The sequence below is a fragment of the Trachurus trachurus genome (assembly GCF_905171665.1).
Source record: "Trachurus trachurus genome assembly, chromosome: 22".
Classification (NCBI taxonomy): Eukaryota; Metazoa; Chordata; class Actinopteri; order Carangiformes; family Carangidae; genus Trachurus; species Trachurus trachurus.
In genome coordinates, this window is record NC_139907.1 from 21,867,759 (window position 1) to 21,889,628 (window position 21,870).

The 21,870-nt window shown below is 40.6% G+C and overlaps 2 protein-coding genes across 4 annotated transcripts in view; both read left to right on the top strand.

Moving 5' to 3' along the window:
- The first annotated feature begins 899 nt into the window (after window positions 1-899).
- LOC311005582 (cell cycle control protein 50A-like) lies at window positions 900-5,639 on the top strand. Its single transcript, XM_083998038.1, has 7 exons — window positions 900-1,351; window positions 2,126-2,245; window positions 2,716-2,823; window positions 2,913-3,000; window positions 3,159-3,302; window positions 3,394-3,603; window positions 4,270-5,639. The coding sequence occupies exons 1-7, from the start codon at window positions 1,103-1,105 to the stop codon at window positions 4,461-4,463; spliced, it is 1,113 nt and encodes a 370-aa protein (XP_083854164.1). The 5' UTR covers window positions 900-1,102; the 3' UTR covers window positions 4,464-5,639.
- A 2,234-nt stretch (window positions 5,640-7,873) lies between these two features.
- The window catches only part of col12a1a (collagen, type XII, alpha 1a), a 53,898-nt gene continuing 39,901 nt past the window's right edge, over window positions 7,874-21,870 (top strand). For all 3 annotated transcript variants that reach the window (XM_083998163.1, XM_083998161.1, XM_083998162.1), the window contains exons 1-13: window positions 7,874-8,039; window positions 9,392-9,497; window positions 13,108-13,224; window positions 13,317-13,460; window positions 14,039-14,092; window positions 15,376-15,639; window positions 15,824-15,988; window positions 16,239-16,412; window positions 16,541-16,831; window positions 16,933-17,535; window positions 18,317-18,595; window positions 18,684-18,959; window positions 19,058-19,330. In XM_083998163.1, the coding sequence (XP_083854289.1) occupies window positions 9,428-9,497; window positions 13,108-13,224; window positions 13,317-13,460; window positions 14,039-14,092; window positions 15,376-15,639; window positions 15,824-15,988; window positions 16,239-16,412; window positions 16,541-16,831; window positions 16,933-17,535; window positions 18,317-18,595; window positions 18,684-18,959; window positions 19,058-19,330 (2,710 nt within the window). In that variant the 5' untranslated portion in view covers window positions 7,874-8,039; window positions 9,392-9,427. The remainder of the gene's footprint in view (window positions 8,040-9,391; window positions 9,498-13,107; window positions 13,225-13,316; window positions 13,461-14,038; window positions 14,093-15,375; window positions 15,640-15,823; window positions 15,989-16,238; window positions 16,413-16,540; window positions 16,832-16,932; window positions 17,536-18,316; window positions 18,596-18,683; window positions 18,960-19,057; window positions 19,331-21,870) is intronic.

Here is a 21,870-nt window from a genome sequence, read left to right on the forward strand (position 1 = left end):
CAGAGTACTTGTTTTCATGTAATTTATGATTCTTTTTTCCTGTGAAGTATTCGTACTTACAATATATTTCAAATAAATGTGATTTCAAAGGGTTGTGTGACTCATGTATGTTCCTATGAAAAATAAGAAACACAAATATGCAGCATAGATAGAGGGACAATTGTATTTGTCTGGAAACCTAGCCAGATGGCATGTGACTGCTTCATTTATGGAAAGTCATGCTTTTGCATTATAAAGTCAGTACTCTTCTGGTCATTATGAATAGCCTACACAAGGCCAGGCCTATATTGGAAAATGCTGTCATGGTTAGCTTTATTTCCTTAAAAAAAAATATTATTAGACATGACATGTCATACAACAAGACTGCATAAGGAAATAATGAAATCATATCCCTATAATCCTCTTGCAGTGACTGACTGATATAGGCTAATCTTCTTTAAATTTATAACTTTTAGTTAGTGTCAGCCATACATTACAATGCAAAGTTTAGATAGGCTACATTCCAGTCAGGCTTATCTTTTTACTCGTGATTTGATGTTTTTCATTAGAAATCTTGTCTCGATGTTCACCTCAACATTTAGTAATGAACAACGGCATTTTCTGACTGAAAATGTGTGGTCAGAAAAAAAAATAGGTAGCCTACCATATTCAAATTTTGAAATGGTAGGCTACGACCTACATTTTAAGAGTTATTAAAATTAAATTTCAAATTACGTAAATTAATTATTTGTCTGCTGGAATATTAAACTAATATTATTATAATTTATATATTTTTTTAGCTTCACTAGGCCTATCAGATGTTTGTGCATAACAGCCACCGTGAGGAAGGGGCGTGTTTGTTCCCTAGGGTGACGTAACTGCTACGTTTCAACACGCTATTGGCTCAGAAGCTTCCGGCTTCTTCCTCGGAATGAGATTAACTCGACAGATAAAACCATTACTACAAACAAGAAGATATTTGAATTAGACGGGGACGTTTCGGCCCTCTGGATAGTTTCATCCTTTACCTTCACGTTCTGTCGCTTGTTTACCGTGTGGTTTCACCGAGGAACCGTCGACTGTCAGCTGAGGTGGATTATTTTGCTCGCAGCAGATCGCAGCCATGATGGCGTCAAGCTACAACGCTAAGGAAGAGGACGGGCACCACTCGGGCGCCTCGAATCACGGCGGAGCCGGGGCTGCGAAGAGTAAAAAGCCCGACAACACAGCGTTCAAGCAGCAGAGACTACCGGCATGGCAGCCTATCCTGACGGCGGGCACTGTCCTGCCAGCCTTCTTCGTTATCGGCCTCATCTTCATCCCCATCGGCATCGGCCTGTTTGTCACATCAAACAACATCAAAGAGTTCGAGGTACAGTAACTGTCATGTCTACCGGACTTTAACCGACTCAGCTGCTGTGGCTCCCCAACTGGAAAGCGACCAATGTCGAGAGTCGTGTGTGTAGGGTTTCCCCTCTTAGTTCATTTCAAGTTACTAAAAGTTATTAGTTAGCTGCATAGATGACAGTGGGACATGTATTGTAACGTAAACAGACTTAACAGAATGGGCAGAATGTCTCTGCAGGTGACATGTTAGTAATAGGCTAGGTAGTAATACCTACTAATAGGTAGTAGGCTACTTCTTCCTGAATTCACCATATTGAAAATGACACACACCACGGACTGTATATAAAAAAGGTACACACGCAGCTGTCAGTTTATCAGCTAACTTTAACTAGCCACTTTAGCTCAAATCTTAATCCAACAGCACTGTAATGAATTCACTGTTATAGAGTGTTCAGTTTTTTTGATAAAACATTTTGAAGTTGTCCACACCACTTAATTTATATTTTCAAATTTGCAATCATTGATGTGAATAACTTTATTTATTTGCTATTTTTGTTGAGAAGTAAATATCCACCATTTATTAATAATTATTATTAATTAATAATATAATATTATTGGACAGTAGATATGACAAAATCAATTACCTTTATCTTCAAGTTATTAGGTTTGTGTACTTGTGCTTTATTAACTCCCTATCAAGTGCATATGGATTTTGAGCAGTACAAAACAATACGCATGTATCTGAACTAAATGTAATTAAAGTGTTAGATGTTGTTGTTAATCTGTTCCTCCTTTTCAGGTTGACTACACCGGTGTGGACATGAACAGTCCATGCTACAGCTGTGCCAGGAACTTCAGCTGGAACAACACAGCACCATGTCTCTGCACTGTAGAATTCAAGTTGGAGCAGCCGTTTGAGGTGAGCTGAGGAACTACACCAGTTTACAGTATGCAGACCCCATGAATAATATATGCCTTCAGTTCCAGTATTGATAGTCTTGGTCATGCAATGAAAGGGCAAAAATGCCCTCCCAACAGTGAATGTCCATTAAACTCTATTTCCAGTCCAAACAAAGGCACACTCAAGGTTTATTTGGAGCCTTCATTGTCATTGATTTATTCTAATCTTAAAATATGCAGTCCAGTAACTTTCAGAAGGCTCTTATTGATTGCTTATAAAAAAAACTCACAGCCAGTTGCATTTCAGTCTCTACAGATACAGATTTCACGTAGCACACACTATTATCAGTGTCTCTACTGCCAAGATTTGGATTACACGGTTGTGTTTTTAGATGTGACAAAGATAAATCTGGAATAAAACAACATGTCTTTGTTCTAAAAACATGAAGGCCATGTGCACTTAATAACACCATCTCTCCTCCCCTGCAGAGCAATGTCTTCATGTACTACGGCTTATCCAACTTCTATCAGAACCACAGACGTTATGTGAAGTCCAGGGATGACAGCCAGTTGAATGGTGCCCGGTCTGCCCTAACGGTACAATCTTGGAAATGTTGTGTTTTTCATCAAGCAGATGTTTCAGTAAAAGCCTCTTGCATTATTGTAACATTCACTGATGTTTATAGGATCCCAGCAAAGAATGTGAGCCGTACCGAATGGTTGAAGGAGTGCCCATTGCTCCATGCGGGGCCATAGCTAACAGCCTTTTCAACGGTAAGTGAGACATGATGAACGACCTTATTATTCCTACTTATGCGTCCACCTCCAGTATCATCTGTTGTTTTGAACTCCTTCTAAAAAATCAGATTATAACAAAGCTCTGCGGCACTTAAAGGTCCACCAATATTGAACGTATTGCCTCTTTGTTTCAGACACTCTGGAGCTGTATCATATTGATGCCAATGGCACCAGAAATACAATTCCTCTGGTAAAGAAGGGCATTGCGTGGTGGACAGACAAGCATGTGAAATTCAGGAACCCAGGCCCAAACAACAACCTCTCTGTAGCTTTCCAAGGTGATTTAAGCAAACTATGCACAGTCACTTCAAAACATTTCAACTTCTTAAATTGCTGTGACAATTTTATTTTTTTCTTATGCTTTCTCAGGCACAACTAAACCTCTGAACTGGAAGAGGCCAGTGTACGAACTAGACCCATCAGATCCTGACAACAACGGCTTCATCAATGAGGACTTCATTGTATGGATGCGTACAGCTGCCCTGCCCACCTTTCGCAAGCTCTATCGCATCATCCAGAAGAAGTCTAGCACGACCCCCACGCTGCCCAGCGGCAGATACGTCTTGAACATAACTTACAGTATCCTTTAAATGAAAAGCTGACACCCTACAGCACAGCCAGAGCTAGAGGTTGTCTTGAGCTGTAGGGTTGGTGTGAGTGAGTATGCATTTTGTGAAACTGCACACGGTATGATTTATTACCCAGAAACACGGTAAGCTTAGATCATTATAATTCACATGAATTTGCTGTATTTTCACAAATCCGGTCTACAGAGACCCACAAATCTAAACTTAGTGAGCTCTTAAAAACCCCAATATCATCAAGTAAATATTTATTTAGCTTGTTGTCAGTTGGCCAACAAATACTGTGCTGGGAGCAAACACCACTATACTCAACTGCAGCTACAGTTCTGTTTGTTTAATGTCCACTTCAGGGCCTTTTTCACATGGCTGGTTTACTGAGATATCGTACAATTTATGCTGGGTAAAACCCACAATCATTTAATATCATCACATGTTCCAGAGTAGAGAGAGTTCTGAAATTTCTCAGCAAGGAAAGAAGTTAGTTATAGTGAAAAAGTGAAAAAAGGCCTGAGCAGCTGGTTTGTTTTAAAGAGGAAGAAGAGTACATCAATAGGAAGTTAACAGTTTAGTAATTGTGTGGAGTATTTACAAGTCCTGTTGTCCAATGTACGTTCTCTCAGTCCAGAAGCTCTGATGATTTCCTTTAACCACTTTTAATCAGATTACCCTGTGCTTAGCTTCGATGGACGTAAGCGAATGATCCTGAGCACCATTTCCTGGATGGGAGGAAAGAACCCCTTCTTGGGCATCGCCTACATCACTGTGGGCTCCATCTGCTTCTTCCTGGGTGTTGTTCTGCTCATCATCCACCATAAGTATGACACCCGCAACAACAGTGCAGATATAGCAAATTAAGCGATTCTTGTTTCATGTTTTCCTGTCTCTGCATGCATGGGTGACCCCCGTAGGGTCTCTTCTGGACTGCTTGTTGACTTTAGTGTGAATGCACTGGTCTCTATGCCTGTTTGTGGAAGGACAGCAGCATCTTAAGTCATTCATAAAAATATTTATCTGTTGAACATTTAAGATAACCAGAAAGACGCTAGAGTATGTGTCTCTGTGCATATAGCTTCAAGTTGGTCTGCTAAGATTGTCATTGGCTGTCTTCACGTTTTTTTTTTTTATCTTCTATTTATCAATACATAATCAAAGTGTCTGTGTTTTATTTTATTTTAGCAGTGCTTTGCAAATGGCTTAATTGTTGAAGGATGTATGTATTTTTAAAGTTTTTGTCCAAACTATGTACTGTAATATGTCCTGCTGATGAATGTATCATGTTTCACTGATATACCTCTGTGGTTTTGGAGATGACCTTGACTATAGGATGGGATAACCATTGCTTGCTTGCTGGTAATTATAATAAGCATTGATGTTTAACAAGTATTTTACCCCTGGAGAATTATAAAGCAGTCATGACACCCTCCGCTCTGACTGATTGTATGACGAGATCGTATGAGGAGATTAAGGCAATCATAAGGTATCTTTTTTTTTAACATTAAGAATACTGTTACGATCCAATGCTTATTAATGATGGAAACATGCCCCTATACCACTATATCTAGTGTTCTTTTCTCTGAGACTCTAGGACATGTCTCTTGCTGTTTAGTTCATCAAAATATTTGAGTTTTTACAGTTTGGCTCCAGTGTTAAATTATTTTGTGTTCTTCTCTGTTAACCAAATGATATGCACTTTAAAAGTGTCACATTTGTGAGGTTTTCCTCTTGTTTCTCCTTGTCTTTAGTCATAATATTAAGTTCTTGATCAGTTCATAATTGGTTAATTGTTTAAAATTTAAAATTCTGGGTTTTTATAAGGTTTGTAGGGTCCAATTAAACAACTTGGTCAATGTACTGGTGTCATTGATGATTTTTTTCAACATCAGCTCACCGCCACTACTTTATCATTTATCATATTATTATGTTTAACATGAAATAATATAGTAATCCTGATAAGTCTCACACTAATACATATATCATGGGTTATGCAATGCATTCAAAGTAGCAGCAGTGAGTTGACCTCTGACTTGGGTTTAATATTTTAATACAAATGCAATACAGAGTATTGACCAGCAGATGTCACCATTGCTGCTATGACAGCATCAGAGTATTTTTTAGCATTCTTACTTCAAAGTAGTTCATTGCTACAGAAATTGTAATTTCCACCAAAAGTCAACTTGCTAAACTGTCATAGAAACCATGCAAACTTTGACTTGCTATTTTGTGCCGTTTCACTTTCTTGTATGTCTAATTTCAATTGTTAATCATCACCATAAATCACTGTTTACCTTTGTTAAATCCTAACTAATTAAACCATGAACTATCCCTAGCTAGGTTTTTGTGCCAATAGGGTTCTCAGGAACTTCCCAGGCAGACTGGGAAGCAAGCAACCCATAGACAGATGTAAAAATAAGTGGAAAAATAAAACTATTTCAAGTGGAGACTGTCCCAGTTTGTGAGTAACTCCCATCAACATCAAGTAAGTGTGTACACATTTTTGTTCATATCTTATCACAGGCATATTTGACTTTGACTCCTTTTTAAACAGTGTCAAATACGTTAGTGTTGAGACATTATATCATTTAACACTTATAACGATAAAGTCAGAGGTTCCCAGGCTCTGTTTCAGTGCCCTTGGCCTGAAGCTGCTGCCGGACTTACACTAATCGTGTTTGCAAACTGCAGTTTAAAAATCCATTGCAAAATGAGTGATCCGATGTGGTGGGCGTTGATGATCCTTGCACAGAGCTCAGCATTACTGTAGCCATAGTTGAAAAATGATCTACCCTCGCCTCTAAATCACAGAGCAAGCACTGCCTCATTGCATGGTGTGTTGTACGCCTTCACTTAATTGCTTATGGTTAACCAGAGATTAAGTACTTTGCCAGTGAACTGTGACTGAACTGGCATACTGGCAGAATTTATGTTAAAACAAACATACGTAGGGTATCCTGTATTTATTCAAAATATAAAATCTCATATTACTGTAAAAACAAAACAAAAAACAGAAACAAACTAAGATAAAAGTCCTTCACCCACTATGTGTAGCCTATATGCCTTCTTCTTGTAAAGGAGGATAACAAGTTTGCCCATCCATCTAAAGGGTGGGTTAAAGGCTACTCTGCTCTACAGAGCCACAATGAGTCCCACTGTGTTTGGTATGTCAGAGTTTCTGTGAGATTTGATGAGTCAGCCTCACTTCAGATGTTTCAGTCTGGTTTTTGGATAAAACACATTTGTACCAGTGACTTGTCCCCAGTGTTATGGGGGCATAACAGTGGGAGCACTGGCAACAGCTTTGAAAGTAAAATGACTGTAATCTGATGATGAATCATAAAGGGTTGTTTGAAGGCAGGCTAATTAGCATGCACTCTATTGCAGTCACATCTGTTAAGTGTGTGATGTCCCCACAGGGAGTGGATACAGTGTGTCCATGAGCTGTTTGGTGTGGTAATTCCTTCGATGGGTCAGGATCTGATGAGACAGTTATGCAGACTCTGTATGTAACTTACCAACTCGCTGGCTATTGAAGAAGTCATGATTCCTGCTGTAGATGTTTTGTAAACTTTACCACAAGCTTTATTGTGCTTATATATTTTAGGAAAAATCCCCAGAAAATTTTTACCCAGAATTTGATATTATTATGAGACTACAGTTTGTGTGGTTAACATGTAGTAGTGTAGTACTTTAATTTGAACACTAGAGGGCAACAAAGCCTAAAGAGACAGTAGCTCTGACTACCGTAGTGTGTTACAGGATGGGCAGTTGCTGAAATAAATGCACATTCCCAGACGAAGTTCATTTACCCATATAAGACATAAATACACTTGTGAAATACGGGACCGTGTTTTTGTTTCTTCAAGTATCCTAAGCACAGTGTGAGAAACTGGCCGTGTTATAGCACCACGAGATTCCTGTTTACAAAAACCAAAAACATTAACTTTTATTGCAGCTGGAATCTGAGATAAGAAACTGGTCATAGCAGCCAGTTGAGCATATGAAACACATCCCACTCTAAAGTGTTGTCTGGCAAACTGTGGCCCTGCTGTGAAGTCACATTGGCAGTGGAAACTCATTAAATCGACAGACCAAAGGAATGCAAGTGAAAAAAAAGAAGTAATTTCCAAACAGTGGACCGATCTTAGCGGGGGACATACATCAACTGGCAGGCAGAGGTTTCGTAAGAAAGCCATATGATGGTAAATTGAGAGTTGGGAACTGCCCCTCTATTAAGTAGCCGATGGTGGAAAGATTCTTCCCACTTGGAAAGAAGCTTTTCCTCCTTGGACATCTGCTGGCGGAGCTTCCAGTAGCCAGAGAGAGGAGAGAGGGCTCCAGCAGCAGCTCCTGACACTTCTCTTAACTCTGCAGAGGAGGAGGCATCTAGCAGACTGCTCTCTACAGTGGTCGCTTCACTTTTAGGAGGTTGAATAGGTGAGTAGACTGACTTTTACATTTAAGTTGATTCACTCGCTCTCCTCTCTCTTTTTTTTTTTATAGAATAAAAAATACCTCATTTAAAATTTTACAATGGCCTACTTGGGAAAGTTTTGAATTTTTTATGCGCAACTTTTTTTCTTTTCGTGCATGAAATACGATGATCGATTTTTAAAAATAAACTAGATTTGATCACTTTTTTTTGTTTTTGTTTTTTGTTTTTTGTTTTCTTTGATTTTTTTTTATTATTTTTTTTTTTTTTACACTTAAACGAACTTTTAAAGATTCGACGCCCATGCTGAATTGAATTGAATTAAATTTCATACACTAATGATATTTGACAAGAAAACCACTGCTGTATTGAAGTCATTATAGATTATACGTAGTTTTTCAGTAGCAGTTTAGGAGTGCTTTTATTTACTAAAATCAGACCCCCACCCCGAAGGGCCACCGGTCAACTCAGCCCCTCAGTAGCTGCAGTTTTCTGGCTCGTGCACCAGGAGGGGCGCACAGCCTGTGGTAAATACTTACAGAAGCTGAATTTAGACTGTGCAATGTGTGTGTGGGGTTTAGGCTATTTATCCTTTGGTAAACCTCCTCAAATGAAGTCATTCCATTTCTGTACCAAGTCATTTAGAAACATATCAGACAGAGAAAAGGAGGGGAGTTAGGCAAGGAAAGATTTTAAAATTTAAAATAAAATTTAAAAAAAATATGAAAAGGCTGTATTAAAGAAAATAAGACTTAGCAAGCTATAATATCACAGGCAGAGTTTTTGGTAACTGTATGTGGTCACCCAGACCCCATGCAGGCCTTGAGAGAGCAGGAACTTAGTAAGACTCTTCTCTGATCTGCCTTGAGTGATGCAGCGTGCGGGCAAAGCCACATTAAAAGCCAAACCAGCTGAGCATGTGTTAAAATGTTTTTTCAGTCATTACTGAATACCTACAGCAGTCAGTCTATACCTCAGGGTGTGGGCGTCAGTTGGAGGCAGCAAGGTGTGGCACTTGTTGTGCAAGGGAGTCTAGATAGATCATGCAGTTATTAAAAGAAAAGCCGTGCAATAATAATAACTAAGAGCTATCAATCTGGAATCATATTCAAAAAACATAATCCAGGGGAACATTTGGCTCCACTCCGCATGTTGCCTTTAAACACTTTGTACTTTAAGTAAAAGGCAAACGGGCCGTTCTTCAGCTCACACGCTCTCCCCTCTAAATCTGAGCATCAGGCCGCAGCAGTAAATCAGACTTGAATATGTTGCCTTGATGTCGTGCCTGGTCACAGCACACTGACAAAATGAGCTACAGATCTGCAGTTTCAACTCATTTTTATCTCTCTATCCTTAGACTGATTGATGCGCTGCTGACCCTCTAAGACCAAAGATGAAGATAGGGCTGTCACTGGCAGCCGCTGCCCTCCTTGCAGCCTTGTTATCCTCCGTAGATGCTCAAGGTAAATGAAACCACCTGGCCTCAGTTCACTTGCATACACAATATCACTCTGTCTCTTTATCTCCTCCTTCTCCTCTTTTATCTTTTTCTTTCCCCTGGTTGTTATACCACAGTGACTATTTTTTTTAAACTTTTAAGTCAGAGTCATCACATGGAAACTCTGAACTATTTGTAATGATAAACTGAATAAAGTGATTATTGTTTCATGCCTATGCTGTAAGTTTCGGACTTGTGACTGATTATTTTTTGATTGTCATGCTTTCATCCCTCATTTGCAGCTTGTATCGTCAGATTTATCTGTCAAGACCCATTACAGAACCACTTTGCTCGTATTTAGGCTGTAATTTAGACATTTTAAACCACTACTTGAGGGGCAATTTTCTCATTCCAATTTGGCACATGTAAGTGGCCAAGCACACTGAGCTTCTAATTGAATGCATTAAACAGCAGGACACATACTAAGAGTAGAACAAAACTCATTTCATGGCTAAATGTTTCCTCTCAAATGTTTTAACAGGCCAATTGCTCTTTTGTTTTTTTCTGTTTATCTGCAAAAAGTAGAGGATTGTGAATCCTTGTTAATTAGGAATTTAAATGCAGCTAGAGATTATGTATGAGGTTGTACTGTATCTGGAAAACCTGTGTAAACCTCCTAACGGTTTTAGAGTGGTTGCAATATTACGTAAATGCAGTTTTTTTTAGTATTCAAAGCAGACTGACTAGTAGCCTACAGTCATGTAAGTTGTATATTCAACGTAAAAGAAGTGTGGAAAGTAGTAAAGCACTATTTTTTTTCTTTCTTTTTTTTCATCAGAATGGAATTTTTTCAGTTTTACACCATAGATCCAGTTTTATAGTTTTGTTGTTAGAATGTCTAACAAATGGAAACATACAAGTTCTTAAAATATTATATTTAGTAATATTTGACTCTGATATGTGCTTATGACTGTTATAGTGGTAATGAAATACTTCTCGCCGCCCATGTTACAAGAGCCAACAACAGTTTGTTAACAAACTGTCAGTATGTCTGACAGAATATGACTCAAAGTAATTTCATATACAAACATTTCAGTCCAAATATGGAAATACGGTATGGAAACATTCTGATTTTTCCCTTTGAAAGCTCTCTGGCGTGGTGAGAGGAGTCGAACGTCTATTCTCACATATCTCCGCTAACGGAATGGAAAGATGAAATATGAGAATAGCAAATTAATCCTCAGACAGCACAAAGACAAAGAGCCTTTCTCGGGCTTCTTTGCGGGCATTCACAAAAACGCTGAGTTGCAATACATATGGAAAGTTAATATGCAGTAATGTTTAATGTCAGCACATGTTGTGGAATTACTTTGGCATCTGTCCTGCCTCTCTGGGAGAGTCGGTGTTCTTTCCTCCCCTTCTTGGTCTCTCCTCCTGGCAGCAGCTCAGGCCAGGATAGCTGGTTGGCTGGCTAAAGACAGAGGTTACTAACAGAACAGTAGCCAGACTCTGGCCCCTGGGAGCCAGGAGTGTCCTTTATTAGGAACTGATGGGACAGACATTCATATAACAATAGCAACCACAAAGCCCAAATAACATACCAGAGCTTGTTATTTTGACAAAACCATCTTTGTTCCTTAAGCGTATTTTAAGGCCAGGACGACATACGGTCAAAGAAATTGTAACAAATTGAACTCACATGCTCAGACCATCTTTCCATCAACAAAAGTGGGCGTGGCAGACGCGTCATTCAGGTGAAGACCGACCTAATTCCGAATTTTTCAATCCAACATCCATCGCATTGCTGCTTGCCCATGCCACCGCTCATATTCATCATACTCCCCACCCCACCCCCACATACACACATTTCCATACCCCTTACCTTTTGGTGTGTTGGAGATGAATACTCGCGAAGAAATCAGGTGGAACACGGTCCATCGGGGCTCCTTGAGTTGATATGCCAGGTTGGTGATCCTCCAATCCCAGTGTTTAAGTATTTAGTGGGCTCCTGTTTGTCATCTGCCTGTGCATTCAGTGTGTCCCAAGCTATGGCTTCCTCCTCCAAGAGTATTTTACAATGATATTCTTGCCTCCCGCGGCGCTCTTATCCTACTTTACAGCCAGCATGAACTCACATGGCAACACTCATGGCTCACATCTAACAGTCTTCTGCATGGTACTACTGGTACCTCTATGAATGAATGGCCTTGCACATGATTGAAGTCTTTATGTACATTATAACGTCATGCTAACCTCACTGATGTTTATTATTTTCTCACAGTGATTTTATCATATTTTCTATTATTTTTTCAGTGAATGATTGTGTCACTCTGAAGCATATTTGTCTTCAAACACTAATTGATTTGGCAAGAACCAAACCTTTTGAGCATAGTTGCATGCAGTATATCAATATTTTTTTAATTACTAATAAAGAAAACCACAAAATCAAAACTAACTCTTTAGAATCTAATTATATTCAACTCTAATAATACTAAATAATAGTGTGAATTTAATGCATGTAAATGACACTGACGGTGAATGTTAACTCACCTCTGCCACTGAACATTAACTCTCAGGCGATGGCCCTGAAGCTGTAAGAAAGAATATCATTTTAAAATATGTTTGTCGTCTCTGTCTGTGTGGTCCCAACTGTACATGGAAACTCCCATCCAGTCAATCAAAGTTGTTGAACCAAACAACTTTCTCATGTACATGATGCATGACGCTGTGATCAAGTCAGCTCGATGTGAAGGCGCGTGGTCTTGTCACACTGTTTATGTTTTCCTGTATTTATTTTTAATGTACCCACTTCCTCTGTTACAGTACATCTGAGCAGTCTTTTGAGTGTCTCGAGTAATCTTATTCTCTCATGTCTTCTTGTGCATTATGCTGCCAGTGAAAAAGTACACAAGAGTCTCCGGCGACGAATTGTGTATTCTTTTTAAAAGGTTTGCAATGGATGTGTGCCACTCACTTGTGTAAAGAGCCATAACCAAATAAACAACAAACCACTTCTTGTCTTTGAAATATGTTTATATACAACGTATATATAACATATGGTGTTCAATTTTGTCAAGAGTTACTTCAACAACTACATGGCAACCTTGATTCCATTGTATAATCAGTAACTTGAGAATGAAGTCAGTGTTGTATTTTTGTAATGCTGAGATCAACTCCATCATAAAGGCAGTTTAGTATGTGGTTGGGGCATGCGTTGTAATGACTGCACTCAGCATGTGTTGGATGGTTCACTCAGTGTTTGCACTTTGGTAGAGTTTGTGTGGAGTCGTGCACATGTTGGCATACACACACAGACGTGTATGCCAGTGCTTGAGTTGCTGGCTATCTCGGTCGGGCAACTCAAACAAATGCCATTTTGCTCCAAAATGGCTTCTCACACTTTTTCAATGTTGTCACGTGTTCTTTTACTCGCCACCCTCACAAATGGACGTCAGTGCTATATGTGTCTGTCCCCAACAACGAACAACTCCACTTCAGTCATGAAGTGTTTGTCGTTGGGATCAATGTGAATGCTTGATTGAATATGTCTTTTTTTAATTTGATCACAAATACAATCTTCCATACATACCTACGTGTTTGTTGTGGTTTAACGCTGTTTCATCTCTTATTTGCAGTGGAACCTCCCTCAGACTTGAAATTTAAAATTCTAAATGAGAACACAGTGGACATGACATGGGTAAGGCCCACAGCAAGGGTCGATGGCTTCAGAATACAAGTTGTATCAGATGCAGGTTAGTATGGAGTGATTTGAACCCGCCTGAACTGTAGTGAATACAAACACTGCTTCCCAACAGATGATTTACTGCTTCATTTCCTCTCCTAGATGAACCAGCCAGAGACTTTACTCTCGATGCCTATGCCACTACGACCTCAATCACTAATCTGACCCCTGACCTGGACTACTCAGTGTCCATAAACTCCTATTATGGGTCAGATGAGAGCATTCCCATCTTTGGGCAACTGACCAGTAAGTACATGGGATCACATGGGGTTGATATTGTTTGAAACAATGGAAGCAAACTATTTTGTTGTTTTAGTTCACATAACCCACAAACTAGCTTCTGCAAGTTCATCATTTAATGATTTAAGACTGTCTTTGTAATGATATAGTATTGCTAGTATGTAGAGACACAAGATACTGTTGTATCCAGAAAGGTCAGTGAAGGTTATCATCTTTATTATGCATTCTGATGTTTATTAGTTTGGCATCAATAGCACTAGACTAAACATGGAGATTAATCTGAACTTTCAAGTATGATGTAAAGGCGGTATTTATCCTTTAATAAGACTACAATGTATTCTGCATTTTCTTCCAGCCACATGAAACGTAGAAAAGCAGGGGGGCTCTCACAGCTTTTTACTGACTCTTGAATTGTTCACTGTTTATAGCCAGCGCAACATAGAAGATGTGTGTTTGTGTGCATGTGGTTTTGATTGTGTGGACCAGCTTTTATGAAGTGTTAATTTGGCTTTTTTCTGCTGTGAAAAAGCACGTAGTGAGTCCAATGTGCGGTCCTTGCTCAACAAGTGTTTCTTGTGTTTCAGTCCAGTCCAGTAACTCCAGCGGACGAGTCAGGAGGCCACAGTCAGATGCAATCAGTGAGTATGTTTACTGTAGTGTCAACCAAAATCTGAACAGGGCTGACTTTCCAATTTTTTAAATTTATTTTTTTATGAATTTTTTCCCCTCATGACTGTCATCATAGTGTTTTTTCTTTCATGGAATAATCTGGTCAGGCGTTCATTTTACCCTCTGTCAGAGTTGTCACAGGGTGAGCAGAAAAGGGTTCCGGCAGTGACCTGGAAGGCACTCACTGGCTCTTTTAATTGAAACCAGTCACATCAAAAAAAGAAGAAGAAAAATAAAGGAGATGTGCTTCTGTTATGCATCATGGAGAGGAAGGGAGCAGGGAGGGGGGGGTGTCAAGCAATGATCTATCTATTGTGCAACCCAGAAGCAAGTGCGTTGTCTAAACTATCAAAAGATGTGGCACAGTTATGAATTAGATGTCTCTTTTTCAAGCTGTTCTCTAATGTCATGAGACTTACACTCTGGTCACTTTCAGGCAGACATGCTCACATGTCATGCCCCCTCCCATCCTGATGGAAACTGTTGCCCCGCTTCCAGATTCTCCTAAACCCTTACTCAAGGTTTAGCGCTTGGGAAGCCCTTCAAGGCCACACAAGTTATTCGACTAAATGTCTTATTTGATGCCATTATTGTCAGCATTAGGTCAGGCAATTTTGAGGAAGAAAAATGGCCTTTTAAAATGAGGCTTATGAGATGTGAGGAGTAAAATTTAGAGTCAGTGAGACCCAGGGGAAGGAGGATTAAAGTCCATCCACGTAAGCCCTGCCAATTATTTCAATAGAGTCATACTTTATGTTCCAGAGAATTTCATCTTATGATTTAAAGCTCTGTAGGATTTGAAAGTATAAAAGTGAACATTGGTGGTGGAACCTCTGCTGGATGTTTAGTCTATAAAGCCACCTTTTTGACTCTGTCTACTGGAATGGCTATACCAGCCCTATGCTAGTTGGCACTGGTTGATATTTCCTTTGATGTCAGAATGCATTTCTCAGAGTCATCCAACTAACTGTCAAGGATTTTATTTTATTTAAATGGACAGGAGAAGAAATGGGCCAGTTTGAAAATATTGTTCCAAGACCAAACTGTTGCTGCTGTACCTTAATTGGCACATTTTTGGCCTGGACGTTTCACTTGAGACATAAAGGATATGCTTTTAGTTTTTATACAAATCACTAACTGCAAACGACAAACTCTTCCTAAACTGGATCAGTCAAAATGTGTTACATAATTTCTGAATGCTTCTATTCCAGACTGACTGTAATTTTTCTCCAATATCAATATCTGTCTCCAGAGTGCTCGGTCAGTGCAATAGCAGATTTGGCTATTCTGGTGGATGGCTCATGGAGCGTAGGCAGAGAAAACTTTAAGCACATCCGCAGTTTCATCGCAGCCCTGGCAGGGGCCTTCGACATTGCCGCAGACAAGACCCGTGTAGCCGTGGTTCAGTACAGCACAGATACCCGCACAGAGTTCCCTCTCACCCGATACAGCAGAAGAGGAGACCTGCTCCAAGCCATCAACTCGTTGCCATACAAGGGAGGAAATACTATGACAGGTAAGGTGCTCATTTGAGGAAAGGTAGAAATTTGTATTCTTCTGTAAGTGCACCAATATTGGTTTGTATAGTTTGTACTTAATTTTATGAATAGTTTTTGTGTGAAAACTCATAATTCCACAGCACATGATTTTACCTTTTGCATGCAAGAGAAATATTAAAAAATACATGCTTCTGTCTCAAGGTGATGCCATCGATTACCTGCTGAGAAACATCTTCACGGAGGAAGCTGGATCCCGCAAAGGTTTTCCAAAGGTAGCCATGATCATCACTGATGGAAAATCCCAGGACCCAGTGGAGGAGTATGCTAAAAGACTTAGGAACATTGGAGTGGAAATATTTGTCCTAGGTATGGTTTGTTATTCAGTGATTCGTTGAATTGCGTTCTACCATGTGAAAGTCTGTCTGTTCTTGGAAGCCATTTGATTTTCCACTGATTGTTCTTTGTGAGATATTTGACTTGGTAAAAGTCAGGTGCTGCTGTTTTTTTTCTGATACACACAATACTCTAAAACCGTCAATAGTCTTCCACATCTGTAATGCAGACAGTGAGATAAAACACAAGTTAAGTTTGTTGTACCTCACATTTTCCCACTTAGGTATCAAAGGAGCAGATGAGGATGAGCTAAGGGAAATTGCCTCCCAACCTCATCACAAACATGTGTACAACGTTCCCAACTTTGACCTGATCCAAGAGGTTCAGAAAAAAATCATCACAGAGGTGTGCTCCGGTGTTGATGACCAGCTCAGCTCTCTAGTCAGTGGAGAAGAAAGTGAGTCAAATCATCTTTATAAAATGTGGCATATTGTAGTTTTAAGTGTGCCCAGCTTAGCATTTTGATGCTACATCTTTGAAATCCTAACTCACCATTTTGTCGTTTCTTTCGATTTTTTCCCTCAGTGGTGGAGCCACCCTCTAACCTGCAGGTCCTTGAAATTGCATCTAAGTCAATGAGAGTGACATGGGATGTCTCATTAGATGAAATCACGGGCTACAAACTCACACTCATTCCAATGTTAGCTGGAATGAAACGCCAAGTGCTCTACATTGGACCCACTCAGACATCCATCAATGTCCGTGACCTTTCCCCTGAGACTGAGTATGAGATCACTTTGTATGCACTCAAAGGTCTGACTCCCAGTGAACCCATCCAGGCAATGGAGAAAACCCAGCCTGTCAAGGTGTCAACAGGTAAGATGAAATGACTGAGCATTATTTATCATCTTTTCTTGACCATTCTTAGATTAGATTTACTGAAAGACCCTAACCCATGATCTCTTGTCTTTTTTAAGAGTGCTCTCTGGGAGTGGATGTTCAGGCTGATGTGGTTCTCCTTGTTGATGGCTCGTACAGTATTGGATTACAAAACTTTGCCAAAGTCCGTGCCTTCTTGGAGGTTCTGGTTAATTCCTTTGACATTGGCCCCAACAAAGTCCAAATTAGCTTGGTCCAGTACAGTCGCGACCCACACACTGAGTTTGCCCTCAACACCCACCATGATATTAGTGCTGTTGTCAAAGCTGTGCGCACCTTCCCCTACCGTGGAGGCTCTACCAACACTGGCAAGGCCATGACTTACGTCAGGGAGAAGATCTTTATCAATTCCCGTGGAGCTAGACAGAATGTCCCCCGAGTCATGGTCCTGATCACAGATGGAAAGTCATCAGACTCTTTTAAGGATGCAGCCACCAACCTGAGGAATGTTGATGTTGAGATCTTTGCTGTTGGTGTGAAGGACGCAGTGAGGTCTGAGTTGGAGGCCATTGCCAATCCCCCATCAGACAGTCATGTCTTCGAGGTGGAGGACTTTGATGCCTTCCAGAGGATTTCCAAGGAGCTGACTCAGTCCATCTGTCTGAGGATTGAACAGGAGCTACTCAACATCAAAAAGAGAAGTAAGTAAGAGGATAGAATACCATGAACTGCTAGGTGTTACTGTAAGTGTAGCTACGTAATATACCCATGACTTCTTGGCATCCGTTTTGGACTACCGCCATTTGCCAATTAATCAGAATCTTGAGTCTTAGTCCCAACTGCCCTTATTACACACTGTAATATCTGACTGTCTGTTGGTGGAGAAAAGGCAGTTAAATCAAAACACAGCAGTATAATACTGTGTAAATTGCTGTCAGGCAATGCACAAGTTAAATTAAATCAGCTCACCTAATAACCTGCCAATAAACATACCACAAAACCACACAACGTGCTTCTTGAATGAGCTCTATCACACCATTTGTTATCACTTAGAGTGACTGTAACAACTGAACTATTTTGACTTGACCATAATTATGGCCACCTCAGCTCTGGGAGAGAGAATAGAGCGGTGGCTGTTCCACACAGTGTAAAAATGACATCACCCCACACACTGTGCTTATTGATACAGAAGCCTGTAGTCCCAAGACACACACCAATTAGTGTACCACTCTATGCCTGTTTTTTTTAAAACATGTTTTTAACCTTGTCATCTAAACAAGGTTACATCCATGTGTTGGTCTTCATTGTTGTCAGTAATTGAAGGTAATTTCCATGGCTAAAGCAATGGACAGCAATTAGAAAGGAATAACACTGAGATACAGTGGCTCCATAAACCACACAGTTTTAATGCAGAAATATGACCATTATCCACACGCTGCCTCTCAATGACAGATTTTCACAAAAAATAATCTTTTTTTTTAGGTCTGCTTCCACCCAGAGACTTGGGATTCTCTGAAATTACATCCAGAAGCTTCCGTGCCACATGGACGGCCCCTACTGCCGTTGTCATGTCTTACCTGGTGCGTTTCCGCAAGACCGAAGATGTCACCGGAGACTACATTTCCCTGGCAGTGCCTAGCGATACCACCACAGCCGTTCTGCCCCACCTTTTCCCCCTCACTACCTACGAAGTCAACGTCTTTGCACAGTATGATAAAGGAGACAGTTTCCCTCTAACTGGTGAAGAGACCACACTTGAAGGTAAGGATGATTCAGTCGCATTCGACCCAATACAGCTGATGTAATCAAAATGTGAATATTTAGCATCTGTAAATTCTTCTCTTTTCAGAGCAAGGGAGTGTACGAAACCTACGAGTCACAGAGGAGACAACAAACAGTTTTAGGGTGTCATGGCAAGCTGCTCCAGGTGCGGTGGTTAGGTATCGCTTGTCCTACGTTCCACTGAGTGGTGCCGGGGAGACATTGGAAGCACAGACTGTTGGAACTGAGACCACCATCGTCCTCCAAGAACTTTTCCCCATCACCACGTACCGTGTGTCTGTGTCTGCTGAGTATGCTACTGGCATGGGGAGCGAAATGCAGGTCGATGGGACCACTAAGGAAGGTGAGTCAGAAAAGCAGCTGGTCACTGGGGAGTAACTTGTTTATTTTTTTTTTATTTTTTTGTGAATTAGCATCTGATCCGTTTTTGTTTCCTTTCAGTCCGTGGCTCTCCTCGTGACCTTCGTGTCTTTGACGAGACCATATCTACAATGAAACTGACATGGCAGGCTGCTCCAGGAAATGTCCTCCAATATCGCATTGCCTTCAAACCAGCTGATGGCGGCGAGAGGAAGGAGATATCTGTGAAAGGAGATAATACCCAGGCTATGCTGAAGAACCTCCAACCTGGCACTGAATATGAGCTGTTTGTTAGTGCTCGCTATTCGTCTGGCTTGGGTGATCCTCTTCTGGGCACAGGAACCACTTTAGAAGGTAGGGGAGAAAGTCATACCGCTAATGTCCTAATTTGAAACCTTTGAAGCATGGTAGGATTACTTGTGTAGCCAATGTGTGACAGAAATGTGAGGCATGCTTTGTGGCTGTGGGCTTGGCAAATGGTTTCTGCTGAATAGACAAATGTATTGTTGTGCTCAGCGTCTCTCCCAGAGAAAAGAAACCTCAGAGATTCAACAGGCATGCACATTTAGGAAAATTTTGTTGTGCATTAGTACTTCAGTCCTGCACAGTGTTCAACTTAAATCAGGTCATTTGCCTCCCTTTAAATCCTTTCAAGAATGTAGTATTTGGTATTTCTTGCAGGAGACTACATCACATTTGAGGAAGTTGTGTTCTGACTTTGCAAGGCTGGTTGAATATATGGGCTGTGGTTAGAGGGGAAAAGACAGGAATGTGGCTCTTGATGTAATTTTTTTGGCACTGACTGGGTTGGGGTGGCTTTGCCGCCCATGAAGGCAGTGAGGTGGAAATGGGTGGGGGATGCTTGTAAACCTAGAAAAGTAATGAAATGGCTTGGAACAGACTTTGACAGCCCCATGCTTGTCTGGTAATAGCTTTGCATCTTTGCCTGTCGGGGATATATGATTTATGGTTTTACAGTGCTTTATAAGACATATGGGGAATATTTTATGATGAACATTGGATATTGTATTACTCTACCTGCACTCTACCTATCAGTTTAGCTCATCTGACGAAAGTCACCATCCCATTTTAGTTATTTTTAAGCTGGAAGCTGGATCTATGGTTGAGTATACAGTTTTTAGACAATGAAGGGGACAGATATTGTGAGTTTTGGATGGGGAGGGCAAATCCTCTTTTGATTTCTCACATAGTGGGAGGAGGAATTGTTGTAGGGTCGCACCACAGGAAAGGACGTCAAAGTGTTTTGAGAGAGTGGGGAGGTCTTGGCTCTGGGAGGGACAAACAACAACCATGGTACTGTATCCCTCAGAGGAGAATGCCTCCAAATCTTGGTCACCACTTGTGGCTGCAAAACCTGGTTGGGTCAGAAAAGGCACATTGTTGTTGTGGTTAAACTATCAATGAAAAGACAGGATAGGCGTATCAGTTTTGAACCCTTTATTTATTTATGAGTTTTTAAAATGAGAGAGTTATTATAGCATAATTGAGCTGTGCACATGATTAGCTCAACCTGAATTGAACTCCACACATCCAAGCTATTCTCTCCATCACAATAACAAGCATGGAGTTCTCGTTCTTTAATGTTGCTTCCTCACACTCCTGGCGGGGCTGAGGTCCTCTGTGCCGGGTGTGTTCTTATTTAACAGGAATATTTCTTGCAGACCACATGGACCTGTGCTCCATGTTGCATAAGAGGACTCATGTGGTGTCACGCTGCAACAAATTTTCAAATTTCAAATTCACTACCGGAATAGTGGACCTTTGTTTACATTTTGGTGACTGCAAGGATTTGAAAGAAAGGAGTTTTCTTTGCTTTGTTTTTCATCTGTTTTCTTCTGTTCCCACATTGAGCAAAGGGCTCGGTTTTTATTTTTGTGTTAGTTTCCACTGGTCAATTCTGTGCTGTCATCAGCCACACACCCCCACAGGAAAAAGGCCCATGACAAAGCACTTTGTTTAGCCACTGCTATTAAGTTGTTATGACGTCAGCATACCTCAACACTGATCTCATTGTCCCGAGTGCCACTCATTTTGACTGACCCTCTCTGTGAAGTCCGTGTAGGCGAGAACTGGAAGAGAGTGACTTGCACAAAGCCGTCCCTTGTGGCTAACAGTGGATGTAAGCCAACACAGGAGCCTTGAGTTGGACAGAATTAAAACATCCTGAAATGAGTCAGGAGGAGAAGGTGTCAAAGGGAATGCTTAGATGAATGTCCCAACTGTGGATATTATACACAAACATGGCGAAATTATTTACTCAAGACGAGGGACTATTATCCAACATGTGGAAGATGTTACCTAAGGGGAGCTTAAAACTGTGTGAGCTGTCTGTCTAGTCTGAAGAACTGTCTGTTCATCTTCCTCTGGGGTGGGGCAAATGGACAGGCAGAGGCAGAGAGAGGGCGAGGATGTGCAAAAAAAAGTGAAACAGGATGCCTCAGGGGCCTGTGGTAGATAGAAAAAAACAACAAAAAACTCATCCAATAAGGTCATATGTTTCAACCCCTCAAGGAGCCATTGTACCTATCTCTGAAGTAACCAATTGCTAATTACTTTCATGGCATCACAATTGTTTTCCAATGTGCCCAAAGGATGTAGATTCTTTTTTTTTACTATCTTTAATTTGCAGAACAACACAACAGCAGGTGAAAATGTGGCATCTTGGTTCCATTTCCTCTTAAACCAACAAGCATTTGGGAACTCTTAGGCAATGCCAGGCTCGTTCTGTGGTTCTGCCAGACTGTTTTTCTCCATCACTCTTAAGGTCCTTTGAGGTAAAAGGCCACAGACCGGTAACCTTGGCGCACAGACACTGAGGGCTTCATCTTTGTGGCTCAGACATACAGTATGTCTTAGTCAACCAAAAGCAGTAC

Bases quoted from the DNA above. Each gene is read 5' to 3' on its own strand.
- LOC311005582 (XM_083998038.1), top strand. From the start codon at position 1,103: ATGATGGCGTCAAGCTACAACGCTAAGGAAGAGGACGGGCACCACTCG. The intron at 1,352-2,125 runs GTACAGTAACTG...CCTCCTTTTCAG, and splicing joins ACAACATCAAAGAGTTCGAG to GTTGACTACACCGGTGTGGA. The intron at 2,824-2,912 runs GTACAATCTTGG...TGATGTTTATAG, and splicing joins GTGCCCGGTCTGCCCTAACG to GATCCCAGCAAAGAATGTGA.